The 14,199-nt window shown below is 34.5% G+C and overlaps 1 protein-coding gene across 6 annotated transcripts in view; it reads left to right on the plus strand.

Annotated features, from left to right (window-relative positions):
- Positions 1–14,199, plus strand: part of KCNH7 (potassium voltage-gated channel subfamily H member 7) — a 218,345-nt gene that overhangs the window by 129,473 nt on the left and 74,673 nt on the right. For 4 of the 6 annotated variants that reach the window (XM_048308541.1, XM_048308545.1, XM_048308544.1 and 1 more), the window contains exons 3-4: positions 500–655; positions 8,622–8,654. In XM_048308541.1, coding sequence (XP_048164498.1) covers positions 500–655; positions 8,622–8,654 — 189 coding nt within the window. The remainder of the gene's footprint in view (positions 1–499; positions 656–8,621; positions 8,655–14,199) is intronic. The other 2 variants (XM_048308546.1, XM_048308548.1) reach the window with 1 other exon arrangement.

Here is a 14,199-nt window from a genome sequence, read left to right on the forward strand (position 1 = left end):
TGACAGTCCCAAAAGACTGAGACCTAAAATAAGAATAGTGGTATATTTACATCCATAAATACTTAATGCATGACTCATCCTGTGTAATAGAACCAAATGCTTGAAGAATGTTCAACATTTAGAAGAATCAGATTCTGCTTTCTTTGCAAGGACTGTGGCTGGAACAGTGTTCACACTTCTACTTTTGGTGGTAAAGGTCTCCATATTGCAAGTCTGTCTACATAGGCACTTCCAGTGAACAAAAAAACCCCAAAAAGTAAAATGGACGTCTTAAAGGAGAAACCTTTTGGTAAAGGTAAGACTCCAAGAAATTATGAACAGTGGTATTTCTTTCTATGAAAACATTCCTGTTCAAATTAAAGAATAATATGTTTGATGGTCAGTTATTGAATTTAAAGAAATATTCTTCACTGTTGGCGTAACTAGAATTACTGAAGTGAAAAAAAAGATGTTTGCTTCCATTTATATATTTCTTTCTCTTCTTTTAATCCATCTGCAGGATCTACCTTCATTTGCAACACCCACATAATTCCAGTGAAAAATCAAGAGGGAGTAGCAATGATGTTTATTATTAATTTTGAGTATGTAACAGATGAAGACAATGTGGCGTCTCCTGAGAAGTGCAAGCCAATATTACCATCTAAACTTGTAAATCGTAAGTTACTCAATGAAATTTCTCTGCTTACCTCTACTTTTATCTGGAGAAGTAATTAACATGGGCAATAAGGTTAGCAAAGGATGCAATCACATTGATTGACTCAATTCAGATAGAATCTGAAATCATAAGAAGCTAAATGTAGAAAACCTACTGCAAGATGTTGGTAAAATAATCTATTAGATCTTTGGTAGTACTAACAGCATAGATCTTGTGAATAGTACTAGGACATATAAATTCGTAAAAACTAAAACCTTTCAAAGAAATGCATTACCCTTGACAAAAATCAATTACAAATGGAAAACTGAAAAGAAGAAATTTGATATAGCCCAAATATTTCATCTTAGCCTATTCAAAATTGAATATTTCTATATTATAAAAAATAATTTGTGGCATTTGATTAATAGTTGGTGAAATGTGATCAAAATAGACCAGAAAATATAAAAATCAGTTAAAACATTATTAAATATCCTTATTTTTTCAAATTAAAGTATTTAGATTAACTTGAAGGATCAGGGGCGGGGGGGTGTTGGATGTACAGGAAATGCTTTTGCTTTCATTCCACTCTGGAACATAAGTATTGTCAACATTAGAAAACTCAACACAAAAGTCCACTTCTTATACAACTACATTGTGCAGCTTTCTGTCCCACTATCTGCAGAACACATGCTCTTTTGTTGACCTTCACTGTGCAGCAGCAGCACATGATCCTTCTGCTTTGTATCGCCACTCACGTAATCTGCTCTTACTACAAGATTTCCCAGCACACATCCCATTTGTACAAGCTCTTAGTAAAGCACAGCATGCTCTAACAGTGAGCATTAACACTCACCCCTGGCTGGCTCAGCAACAGTTGGAAAATACCTTTTCACAGTGAGATAATCTTTAACATTAGTACAATAAAGGCACCTAAGTATTCCAGTTGTTAAATCAACACTTCAGCTTTCTCTAGTTAGGAGATAAAGACTGGTATAATTCTCACTGTGAGAAGCAAGGAGAGAACTTTCTTGATGCAAACACTACACAGTACCTGAAGTGTACATGGAACGCTACAATGACAGGGTGTATAAGAATGTGGCAAAGAAAATTTCCAATACAGGAAACTTGCAGTCTGCCAATAATTATTGTTCACAGAACATCACATGTTTTTTAAAAGAGCCTTTGTAAATAGTCTTTACAGTACATATTTTAAATCTTGTGCTTTTGTGCTTCCTTTTCTTATTCTGTTTTGCATTGGGTTTGGGGTTTTTTGATAACCAATACAGCAGTTTTTTGTTGCGGTTTTTTTGAGATACCAATAAAACACTTTTTTTTTTTCTGCTAATGATATGGTTAAAATGCCATTAAGGCATATCAGCAAAAAATAATAAAATTTCTATTTTAATTGTTATAAAAATTTATAACAAGCGCATCAGGTACACCCTACTCATAGTCTAGTTTTATCTTAGTATACCATGATTTTGTGAGTTTGAAACATCCTATTTCCTCCATTTAAAAAGCAACTTCATAACATAGATAAAATTGTTCAGCTTGTCCATGCTTACTGTGGTTTTATTGACAAAATAGAAGGTAAAATACCAATTGGGAAGAGAAAACAGAGCCTCATGTCTTGAAAAAGAGCATTTTGTTCTGATATCTGTGACACATCACTGTACATTTTCAAGTGTTATCACTCGCCGTATTTTAAAGTGAAAAGCCACTAAAGAGGAAATCTGAAAAAAAAAACCCCACTCTGTCAAAACATCCTGTGCTTGTTTTATGGTATTTACACCTGACGTACACAGGGGATTTCCTTGCTGAGAGTTCTTGAAAAATAATGGGTGGGCCCCCAGCTCAGTACGTAACAGAGAGAGATCAAAGTGCAAAAGGAGGCAAAGAAAGGTTACTTGAACCATTTTCCTGCTAGTGGGCACAGCCAGATGCCAGAAATTGGCAGAAACTAGAGCAGGCACATGGCTGCTCCATCTTCTACCAAGCTGCTTATGGTTTCAGAGCAGACTGTTATGTGGGCTGGATGGGATGTATGGTGATACAAAATATGCTACATAGTCAAAAATTCCTCTTGGCAGGAAAGCGGCCAAACTATGCAAAACATCCAGAAATAACTGCAAGATATTGTTCAATGGTGGTTTTAAATTAAAACAAACAGACAAAAGCCTTGAAATCTAGAAAAGGCAGAGAGAGACCAATAAGCTAGAAAAGAAGTCAAAAAAGGTGGATTGTAAACCAGTAAAAACATCTTTTTTAAAGTCATGTTCCCAGCATAAGAAAGGGACACAGCAGATTCCCCAGAATATAATTAGGTTTTCATCATTGTACTCTATTTAGAACATGCAAACCAGGTGATCTCTTTTCACTGGATCACACATAAAATGGACAGTAATGGGTACCAGTTCAGGGTTCAGAGAAAAAAAAAGTGAAACAAAATCCCTTCAAATGCAGCAACCAATTTGGAGAATAAAAATAGAGAGGGAACCAGACATATAGCAAGTGTAATACATCTCTGACAAACACCCAGGATAAGCAACAGCTAATGACAAAAGACAAAATATTTCAGATTGCATTAACATCTACTACCCAGAAGCACACAGATCATGAGATTTCTTTCCAGAGCTCCTTAGATTGAGTTTTCTCATATTAGAATGCCTTTTCAACATGAGAGAAAATAAAAATGACTGAGTCAGGTTGCATGAGAGAAGTAAAAGTTATTAGGAAGCAAGTATATTGCAGCTATTTTCCTGACCCTAGGAAACAAGATAACTTTTCATACTTTCATCCTTCCTCTAATTGATTTATCAAGAGTTCATCAAATTTATTAAGTGTATCTTTGAAAAGCCTTTCCTTTTTCTAAAAGCATCTATTCCACAAGCTGCAGCCAAGTTTTGAATGCTACCACTTACTGTAAGGTTCCTCATGACAGAAATTGCCACTGAGGTGAACTCAGTGGGTTACAGCAGACCGCTAGTAACCTCAGGGTTGTGGATGGCTGTTAATCCCTGTATGAGTCATTCACTTAAGAGCTGGACTCAATGATCCTTCCATTTCAGAATATTCTGTAATTCTGTAAAATCTAATACAATGTAATAAAAAAGCATTTCATGTTGTGAAGAAAAGAGGGATTCCAATCTGTTGAAGGGCTGAGGGCCGTCTGAACAAGTTAAGACCTATGGAAGACAAGTAACATTTTTTAGGTTTAGCTCAGTGACTGCATTTATCTCTGGATAGGCAAAAATTTAAAAATTTATCAGCTGAATACTGACAGATATTTTCAACAGTATTTGTAAGCTCTCTAGTACAAGGATCCTGTATTTTGTTATGTGCCAGGATGATGGCTAACACAGGTTCTGATTCAGCACTGGGCTTGGCAGTGATGATAATAATAATAGATTATTAAAAAGAAAAGGTATGTTGTCAGGAGTTTGATGAGCACATTTGAGTATAAATAGAATTCTTTCTAGTCTGGTGCCCGAGACATCTTACATGCAGCAAATGGCTGAATAGGCTGTAATGTGAAAAGTGAAGGTAGTGATTTCACAATAGCAGCATAAAAGTTCTTTCAGTTGATCCTTTTCTTCCCTTAGTTTTTTCTGGCAAGAATTTATCACCAGTTCTCACTGGCAGCTCTCACAGCAGGAATAGTCTTTGTTTAACCAAACAGTGAAATTTTGGAAGATTCTAGCATGCACGGACCCTGTAAATAAATACTAAATCACAGCCAACTGTTTTATTATTCTTTTCTGTTTCACTGCTTTTGTTGTTTGCCGCAACTCTATTTTCCAGTGTATGCCAGTTCACTAGTAAAGCTAAGGAAGCCTTTGTTCATATATAACTCTTCCCCTTTTTGAGGAAAAAAAGGTATAGCCCAAAATTTTGCCATATCTTTTAGTTTAAACTTCTAATCAAACTTATTTAATACTACCCCTCTTCCATCTTTGTATTCAGAGACATGCGGAAATTTCTTCTGTACATACATACTTATTCCACAACTGGGTAACATCCTCTTCTCCAGTGAGAATACACTGGTACAATGTGCACTTAAATTGAGACTTAGAGAAACTGATTTCTGCTATAGATGCCCATTCATCATTCAATCTTTCTAAGCTTTGTCTCATTTCCATATATGAGAATTCTACTCATTCTTACTTCAATTATTTTCTAATAAGTTTGCTTGGTTTTTGTGTTGCCTTTTCTTAGATCATGTAAACATTTTATAATTCCAGAAATTAGCATCTTAACCAAAAGATAAAAACACTTAATTACTTTACCCCACCTCATTTTACATGTGAAACACTTGAAAACATAAATACCTGCTTTGTAAATGAAAAAATATTTGTGCATTGTATTGAAATGTTAAGATTTATAGTCTTGAGCTACATAAGCCCTAAAAATGGATTTTACTCATCTCTAACAGTTCTTACAGACTGTTCTCTCTTACACCTTCTAAGACGCTAACATTTTCTTGATTGTCACTATAATGATAAAAAAATTATTCCCAAAAATGTAGTCATAAATTTTCATGAATATAAGCATTTGCAAAGCTGTATAAAATTTTGAACTCCAACTGAAATAACACATAAATAATGTATATTTAACAAGATACTCTTAGTAAAGGAGAACTCCTTCCTGTTAGACTCACTGTAAAAAAGAAAACAGAGCTTTGTGAATTAACTAAATTAAGAAAAGATGTGATTTTATACCACCTTAGCAAAAAAACTTCTTTGAACACTAACAAATTATAATTTAAATTTGTCTACTAGCAACAGTTGTTAACCAAAATAACATACAAATTCCCATTCAGTATGTTGTACAAACTTCATTAAACTCCTTATTATAAAGTGTCAATCTATAACTTCTGTGTGTAAATACATCTTTCAAATCAATTGTTGAGGAAAGGGACCCTTAGTGTCCAGTTTTATTCCTAAATCTCTCAAACATTTCCATCTGCATGTTCATCCACTCCTCTATTTTATGAGGAATTTTTACAGCAATTTGCAGAAGTAGTGGCATAAATTAATATTTGCTCTTGGCACCTGATTCTATTCCTCAAAGCTGTGAAATACTTCATGTCTGTAAAACAAGTGACTACAAGATATCAAAATCAACCATGACATAGACTGAACTCAGAAAATCAGCAGCCAATTCACACTGACAGAAACCCATAGATTTGAGGATACTGACTTCAATATGAAGAATGTGGCAAGAATTTTTCTACTCAGAAGAGACCATTTGTGGGATCACAATGGGAAAAACCTTTCAAAACTTAATTCTGAGTTGTCTTCATTTTCTGCCCCACCTAGATACTTTTTTACTGACCTATAAGTGCTTTTTCTAACATTTACTCCAGCCCTGTCTGGATCAAAACTTTTATTAATTGGTAGGCTAAAATAGCTAGTCAGATGAGGTAACTTTATCACAAGTTTTATTCCTTTAATTTCAAAACACTTTGACTAGCTAGAAGTACTAACCTATAAGCTAAATACTGGTTCCCAAACACAGTGTTCATTACCTCATGGGAGAAAGCCCAGAAAGTTATTTGATTAAACATGTAATTGCACTGTGCCAAAGAGGGAAATTCGAGGATTTTCTTATCATTTTATCATTTCAAAATCCATAAGCCTAATAAAGACACCTGGAATAATTTATTGGGTGAAGGAAATGGGATGATCTGTTACGCATCCAATAAATGGGTACTTTTTGGATAAGGTTCAAATAAAATGAAGAGGCTAATAATATTCTTAAAACAGCCAAAACTGTAATCAGAAAACCTTTGAAGCACCTTCTTCAAGGTGCTTACTCTTCAGCAAGTTTTCCTCTTTCCTGGCCCTAGCAATGGAGTTACATCTGAGAAGCAGAGAACACTCCATACACTGATGTTGCAAACAAGCACAACTGCAATTTAAATCAGGCCTTTCCTTCCAATCAAAGAGCTAGCACAAAAACGTGATATTTGCTTTCCTCTGTGCAGAGCACTTTGCTATATAAGTAATTGCAGTTTAGTGAAAGTCAAGCATATATTTTTAGTCCTAAAAATATTAAGACTGCAACATTGTAATGAAATACTGCATACTGTTTGATGCATGCAATTTTGCCTCATAGAATATGGCACGTAAAAGTAATAGTAACCCCCTGACTGTGCCCAAAATGTAATGAGAAATTTGTCCAGGATCTTATTTTTAGCTGCACCACTCGAAGCAAATTCATCTTCAGTGAGGACTAGTCAAGAAAAATTGTGTTCAGGAGGACAAAGGTTTCTATCCAGCCAACCAGCAGCATAGTTCTGAAAGCCTCAGTGTCAATTATGTGTATTTGTCTCCAAGGTAAATTACAGTAAATATCAGACATACTGAAACAGTCTTGAAATCTTAGCAAAGGAATATGGCCAAACACCAATCGCCAGTAAAAGACAGAAGAACCTCTGCTATTATCACCTTCCATGCTCCACAAACACCTAACTGCCTAAATTAACAGAACAGTCACTGAGACAAATCATTTTTCTTAGTCGTCTTCTACAAACAGAGAAATACAAGTAGGGTAGCTCTACTTCTGTTTCCTCATGATGGCTGCTGTTGGGGCTCAGCTCAGAAAGGAAGCCTTTCTGGATTCCACAAACTGTAATTAGCTGTTTACATTACAGCCTCACCCAGCTACGATCACAGAGCTGTTTCGCTACCTCTAGTACAAACATTCAATAAAAAAAGCAATCTCTGCTTAAGAGATTGAAAATGAAAAAGAAGGAGTGACACAGCTTTCAATAGCTTTCCATGGCGGCGACTTATGCATACCACACAGGTCTTCCAGTCATATATTTTTATTAATTTTTAACAGGTCTCCTATCTATCTGTTCCTTTCAGGACATTTAAAACAGGGGGGTTCTGTAAGGTAACTTGAAGGCTAGGATAATGATTTTCTGAAGTCATCCCTCATTATAATACATACCCTCAGGAAAGTATAAAGGTAGTGAGTTTTGCTTCATTCTCTGATGGAAGAAAGAGACATGTCTCTATTATTCATAATAAGAATTAGCACAGAGAACTTAACACATCTGTGCACTTGCTAAATTGAATTACAGATTTTGACCTTGAAGAGGAAAAAATCAAAACTATCAGGGTATCTCAAGCTATGACAAAAATGACTACTAGAAAGCAGGAAAAAAATTCAATGGATTTGAGAAGCTTTTAGAGGGATGTTGTTTACAAGAAATATGATTTTTTATTTACGGTCTTCAACATGAAAAAGTTTGCTTTAAGATAAGCAAACAAAATATATCTATAAATAAAAATGAGGGAATTTACCTCCATCATGTGTTACTTCTCAAACACAGAATCCTACCATTATAACTTGACTGTTTTAAGCACCCAGGCAAGTTGGGCATTTCAAAGACCTGAGAGCAACTGACAAGGACACATAATCTGAAGAGTTCTTGCCATAAAGACATGAAATAAGTGAGGCCTATCAGGAATGTGAAACTAAGCTCATATTCTAAACAAGTGTCAGTGAATAAAGTCTATTCTTCCAATGGAAATTATGAATTCTTCAACTTCTAGTAAGTTTCATCCAAATAAAATTGTCATTGTCTAGCAAAAAATGTATCACTAATTAGAAGTTCCATTTCAAGAGAAATAGCATGTTAGTCTGTGTACACCTGCTTTAGTATTCTGTCTGGAACCTTAGCCAACTTTAAAATTAGGTAATTGAAAACATATATTGATCTATTAAAAAGAAACGTAATAATTATCAAGTATTTCTTAATTTAATAGTTCTTAAATTTTCCAAATAAAAAGTCAACATACTTTCAGAAAAATTCTTCTGCATATTACACATATTGTATGTAAATTCAAGCTACCTGACTTTGCTTCTAAAATGTTTGGATATTTCATATTCTGCCTTCTTTTCTTAATAGTCTGTTTATTTTTTGAATCCGTTTCAAGCAAAAGCTTTTTGTAAATTTAGTTTAATTGTATTTCAGATGGTAACAACCTTTCAAGTGGCTCTTCGTCAGGTAAATCTATCTTCTAAAATTCTATCTACAAAAGTCCTTTTATTGCTTTGTTCTGGCTATATTATTTCAAGATCTCATTACATTTTATATATTTCTAGAAGAGTGCAAGTCATAACATGGCTCTTGCTCTCACTGTCTGATTATTTATTTCTGCAAAACTATAGATATAACAGGTAAACGATTAAATTTAGTATAATTATATGACATATAAAATCCAAATTTAATGATACTTCTCATCTTGTTATTACTGAAAGTTGCATTATGCAGAGCATAAAAAAACTTCAACCAGTATATGAGACAAAACACATTGCAGAAATTGATAGTGGTATATGAATTCAGTGTTAAGACACAGAAAACATCTTCAGGCTTCCTGTCTCAGAGAAAAGCATTATTTTTTATCCTATGAAGACTGGCAGCCAAGGTGATGAGGGTTTGAGATCTTCTTGAGAGCTTGATTTAATAGATAGAAAAAATTCTTTTTTCCAGCTGCCAAAAAACTCACCATCTTCTCACCAAGACAACTAAATATTGTGCTAGGTAACAAATAATTTAAATATTATATTTTCTGTGATACTAGTTATTTTATTTCATTGCAGTTATTTACTTTTTTTCTTCTTTCCTACTTCTTATCATATTTAAGAAATAAAAATGCAAGAAGTAAAACCTCTTTCTGAGAGGACAAAAAATTCTTTTTTCCTATGCCTTTTTTACAAAAACACTTCAACTCCTGTAATAGTAATGAATAAGATATAATAAAATGACATCTCTGTCAACAAGTGGGAAGAAAACCAGGTAAATGTACCAATTCATGTTAACATTCAAGGATATAAACATTTTGTCTTTTGAGGGAGACCCTTTTAACATTGTTCTGACTAAATTCACTGGTCAACCACACACAGCAGAGCCCTAAAAGCAGTCAGAGATGTCATTCCCTTCCTTTCATATTCTGACAGGGTCCTATGTGCAGATATCAAAGTTAAATCTTTCTCACTTACAAGGGAATATAAAGAAGATTTCTGGTTTCTTTTACCAGTAGAAGACATGTGTAACCTTAAATTTTAGAGAAAACTAAAAGAAGTGCCAAAATTAAAGGAGACCATACCAGAGGATAAAAAAAGAAGTGCATTCAGTGTCTGAGAATTATGAATTCTAGCTTCTAATGTTAATAATTGCCTTGCTTTTTTTTTTTTTTTAATATTATTACTATTAATGAGCAGAGCAAGAAAATTATCCACTTAAGTATGCTTCAATACATTTTGGGGAAAAGAACTGAAAAAAACCATAATTGTCTCTCTGTAATTTTCTGTCCCAAGGCCTGCTGTGCCCAGACAGAAAATAAGGCATCATCACATGCCACAGTGTTTCCATAGTGTACAATCAAGTATTTGCTGCTATTTTAGACTGTCAGTGTTTAGGGATTCCATTTCTCAAAAGCAATTGTTTCCTTTAGTCTGTTGCATGAGTTGCTAGATGATATTTCTAAGCCTTTGAGCGGCAATTCAATAACTGTCTGTGTCTGTATTTCTGATAAGCTAAATCCTGGAATTCTGTGACAGTAGATATTCAATTATGAGAAAATATTTCAGCAAAGGTCTGACTTGTGCTACTTTTGTGAAAGTAATTTTGCTTATTGTTTGGGGAAGAACAAAGGTGTTACTGAATTAGCCCATGCTCCGGAGGACAGTCTGTCATAATTGACCTATCTTACCTGCCCTTGTCAAGGAAATCTGTTTAGAATAGGTTGGTCATTGTGGATATGTATGTTGTATTCTTTAATCTTATATATTGAAAAAGTAACATATGTTTCATGTCATAGCCAGACCAGTCAGTCACCATTGTAAAACTACCCAAGACCTGATTTTCTTCAACACAGTTAACAGGTTGTACAGGAACACAAGCAGCTCACTTTGGTTCAGCTCTCAGCCTAGAAGTGGTACATCACACCAGGAAACAGTTCTGACAGCTTCTACACCTCACTTGGATAACCTTCTGCAAACTCTTTGTGCATTTGAACTCCTTTGATTTGATTCTGGAAAGTCTAAATCTAGAGAAGGTTGAGACAAATAGACGATCTAGCTGCCAGCAAAGGAGCCTGAGACCAGCTAGTATTTCTCTTCCTTTTGCCTTCACATCTTGGGGTTTGGATAACTGCTTTGAACCAGCATGAAAATAACAATACTTCTAGTGGTGCTACAAAAACTGGCTGAGCAATTCTTTGAGAAGTTATCACAGCTTTTCAGCTGCTATCTCTTAGGATTACCCTTCTGCAGTGCTTGGGATAGCACTGCAGGGATCCCACTCACATGGGCTAAACAGACTTTGGGAGGAAACACATAGCATCTACCACTACCCAGAGACCACTAAAGAAATTGTAGTGAAGGTAAAACTCTCTCAGTTGCTGGCATTTCTCTGACTTTGCGACTGTGTCTTTTATGTAAATATACATTTTCTTTGCTAGAAATTTGGGGAATACCTTCACTGTATCAAGGCCATATTCAGGCCAAATACAATTTCCCTTCCTTTTTATGGAATGTTTGCACAGAACAGACACAAGAATCACTAGCCATGCAAGTGCATTGGGTTACAAAAGAAATCCTTGTTCAGATAATTTTGCTGCAATATCCCATTTTGTATTGATGGGGCAGGAAATTTGCAGCCATGATTGTAGCTGTTGATAAGGTCTTTTGGGAAATAATTTTCATTCTTCCTTTTTTTTCCCCTGACACAAAATTCCATACGGTTGTATTTAGTGTTTAAGAATAGCAATTTTCCATTAATGTTAGCACTTCTTATTTCAATACTTACATAATAACAAGGATATTAATTTTTCTTATCAAGATGGGATTTTTCCCTGCATTTTTTTCAAAAGCTATTAATCAAAACATTTTATTTCCATGAATTCTAAGTCTTCTCCTTTGATCTCCCAAAATATGAGACAGAATTAAAAAAGGCTTCCAGAACACAAGAAAAGTCAATTTGAATTTGAGACTGTGGAGATAATTCTATCTGCAAAGAGTTTAGAAGAGTCCTATATCATCTACAGTGTATTTTTGGACTGAGTTCTACTATTTCGAACAGCTAACAGCTGAGATGGCACAGAGACTAAGTGCAACCAACAGATTAACTCATTTGCAAATTGCTTATTCAGTGAGGCAAAGTTTGAAAGGAGGAGGTGGAATGTAAGTCTGGAATTGTGATTCAGACTCAACTGCTTTCCTCAGTTGCTCTTAGGAAGACACAATCATTCAAATCTCTGACTCAGCATTAAGAAGAATTTGGCAATCTAGTCTTTAATAAAACATAAGGATTTTAATGTAACATTATCTCTGGATTCATAGTAAATAGCCAGTTGCATCTCAAACATGTCTGAGTACTGTAAACCAAGATAAATCTGCTCTGACATCATACCTACACAAAGCAGGGGTTGCCCATTAACAAACAAAGGATTTCTCCCATATGCAGTATGCCAGGAAAGCTTCCACTGACACTTTTTACTGGGACAGCAGGCCTAAGGCTTGAATGAATTTTGCTTCATGACAAATTGTACTATTACACTTCCTTGATCAGCTCAGCTCAGTAAACTACACAAATTCTGAATGGGCCTCCTGATAACTTTAGCTGCAGGAGAGAGATGAATGTCCAACACACCATGTAGCTCATTACCTGTTCACTGAAGAATAATAGCAATACTCCTTCTCTTAAGAACATTCAAATTAAAAATCAGGAAATAAGATTTTAACTCTGAGACTATTTATTACAGTCTATAGAAGAATAGCAAAAAGCTGCTCATGTAAGTTTTCTATTTCATGCCCAAAAGTCTTAGCAAGAAGCAAAATTCTCACTGAGTATTCTTTCCAGCTGAACTGCAGTTAGACAGCTAAATTAGTAATGCAATATAACATGGTCATATTAACGTGGTGAGGCAGAAGAGACCATCTGCAGCAGCATAAATATGACTAAAATAGAGTGCCAACAAAAAGCCTTTAACAGTGTCTAATGCCAGAAATCCTTATGAATGGTATTTTTAAGAACTTCAATGTAATTGATAAAAAAGAGAATTATAGTATTAGTTTCATTTTGGATGCAATAAGCCTTCAAAATTGATTTATAAGCTGCTTTGCAGCTCAATTCTATGTGTATTTTAAAATAATTTTTTTTTTTTTTTTACATTCTTCACTAATTCCTACTGTGAGCAGTTGTAGTGTTCAAGCATACTTAGTAAGTTAGAAGTACACACATTCCCAAGATGCACTCTGCTGAGTATCACTGTGTAGACTGAAAATTTGCACCTCTAGCTGCTGTTTTAAAGATGCGTGACTCTGGTTTATGTAACAGAGATTTCTGTCTATTGTGCTGTTGTGTGTATATGCCTAGAGTAATAAATTCAATGCTAAATATTTAGAATTCAACAGATTTTTCAAAAATTTTCAAGGACAAAAAAGTAAGATCATTACATGGATTTATATTTTAAAGTAGGGAAAAAAGGTGGAAATAAATCACCAGATTTCTAAATACTTGGATGTTATCAGTAGAGTCTCATAGGTTATTTTATAATACATTTTCAATTATTTGGATTAAAAAGGTGCCAACAATGAGGTGAGAATGTTTGCATATGTCACTACTACACAAGATTTACAGACATGCAAGGATGCTGAGTGGCCAAGTGATAAAACAGCAAAAAAAATTTTTACAGACATAATATTAGAGACTAAATTATCTATTACCAATCAACAACAAAATCTCTCAGCTGTTGTAAAAATAGCTTAAATTAGAACAGTTAGAAAAATAATTCAAAAATGCAATGAAATATTGGAAATTATAAGGAAGATAACTAAGACTGAAACAAAAAGCCATTATGTCACTGCATTGATCCCTAAGTCTGGGAGTAGCATAGGCCACTGTCAAAAAGGATTACATTAGAAATAAAAAGTAACTGAGAAGAGCAAGAAGGATGTTCAGAGGTACACAATACAGTTACATAAGCATTCTTCAGCTTGCAGAAGAGGTATACAAAGCAGTTCAGGAGATGTATGAAAAACTGTAAACATATTGAGACTATATTAAAACTATAAAAAGGGAGTAATTATTAGCTATTTTTTTATAGGAACTAGCACCCTCCCCAAGGCAACAAGTTTAAAGCAAGTAAGGGGAAGTACTTTTTCACAAACATATGCTAAAATTATGGAATTCTTTCCTATAGAATTCTTTGCAGATCCAACTAAAACCATTTTTAAAAAGCACTGATACAAATTCATAGAAGAAAGGTACACCATTTATTCAGTTTGTGGTCTGAACAAACAATCTCTAGCTCAGGAAGTTTCTGAAATTCAGATAGCCAGAAACAGAGTAAATTTACTCAGAGAAATAACACAATGTAGTGACTATCAATCTCCTTCACGTATCCACTACTGGAAATTATCAAGGTCCAACAGTGTGCTAGATGGACCTTTGGTGTCATCTAGTCCAGAAACTTTAGTTCTTAGACGGGTTTTCCTGAGCAGGGTACTCTCACCTTCATTCAATTAGGATTCAAAATACAATTCCA

The sequence above is a fragment of the Corvus hawaiiensis genome, chromosome 7 (assembly GCF_020740725.1).
Source record: "Corvus hawaiiensis isolate bCorHaw1 chromosome 7, bCorHaw1.pri.cur, whole genome shotgun sequence".
NCBI lineage: Eukaryota > Metazoa > Chordata > Aves > Passeriformes > Corvidae > Corvus > Corvus hawaiiensis.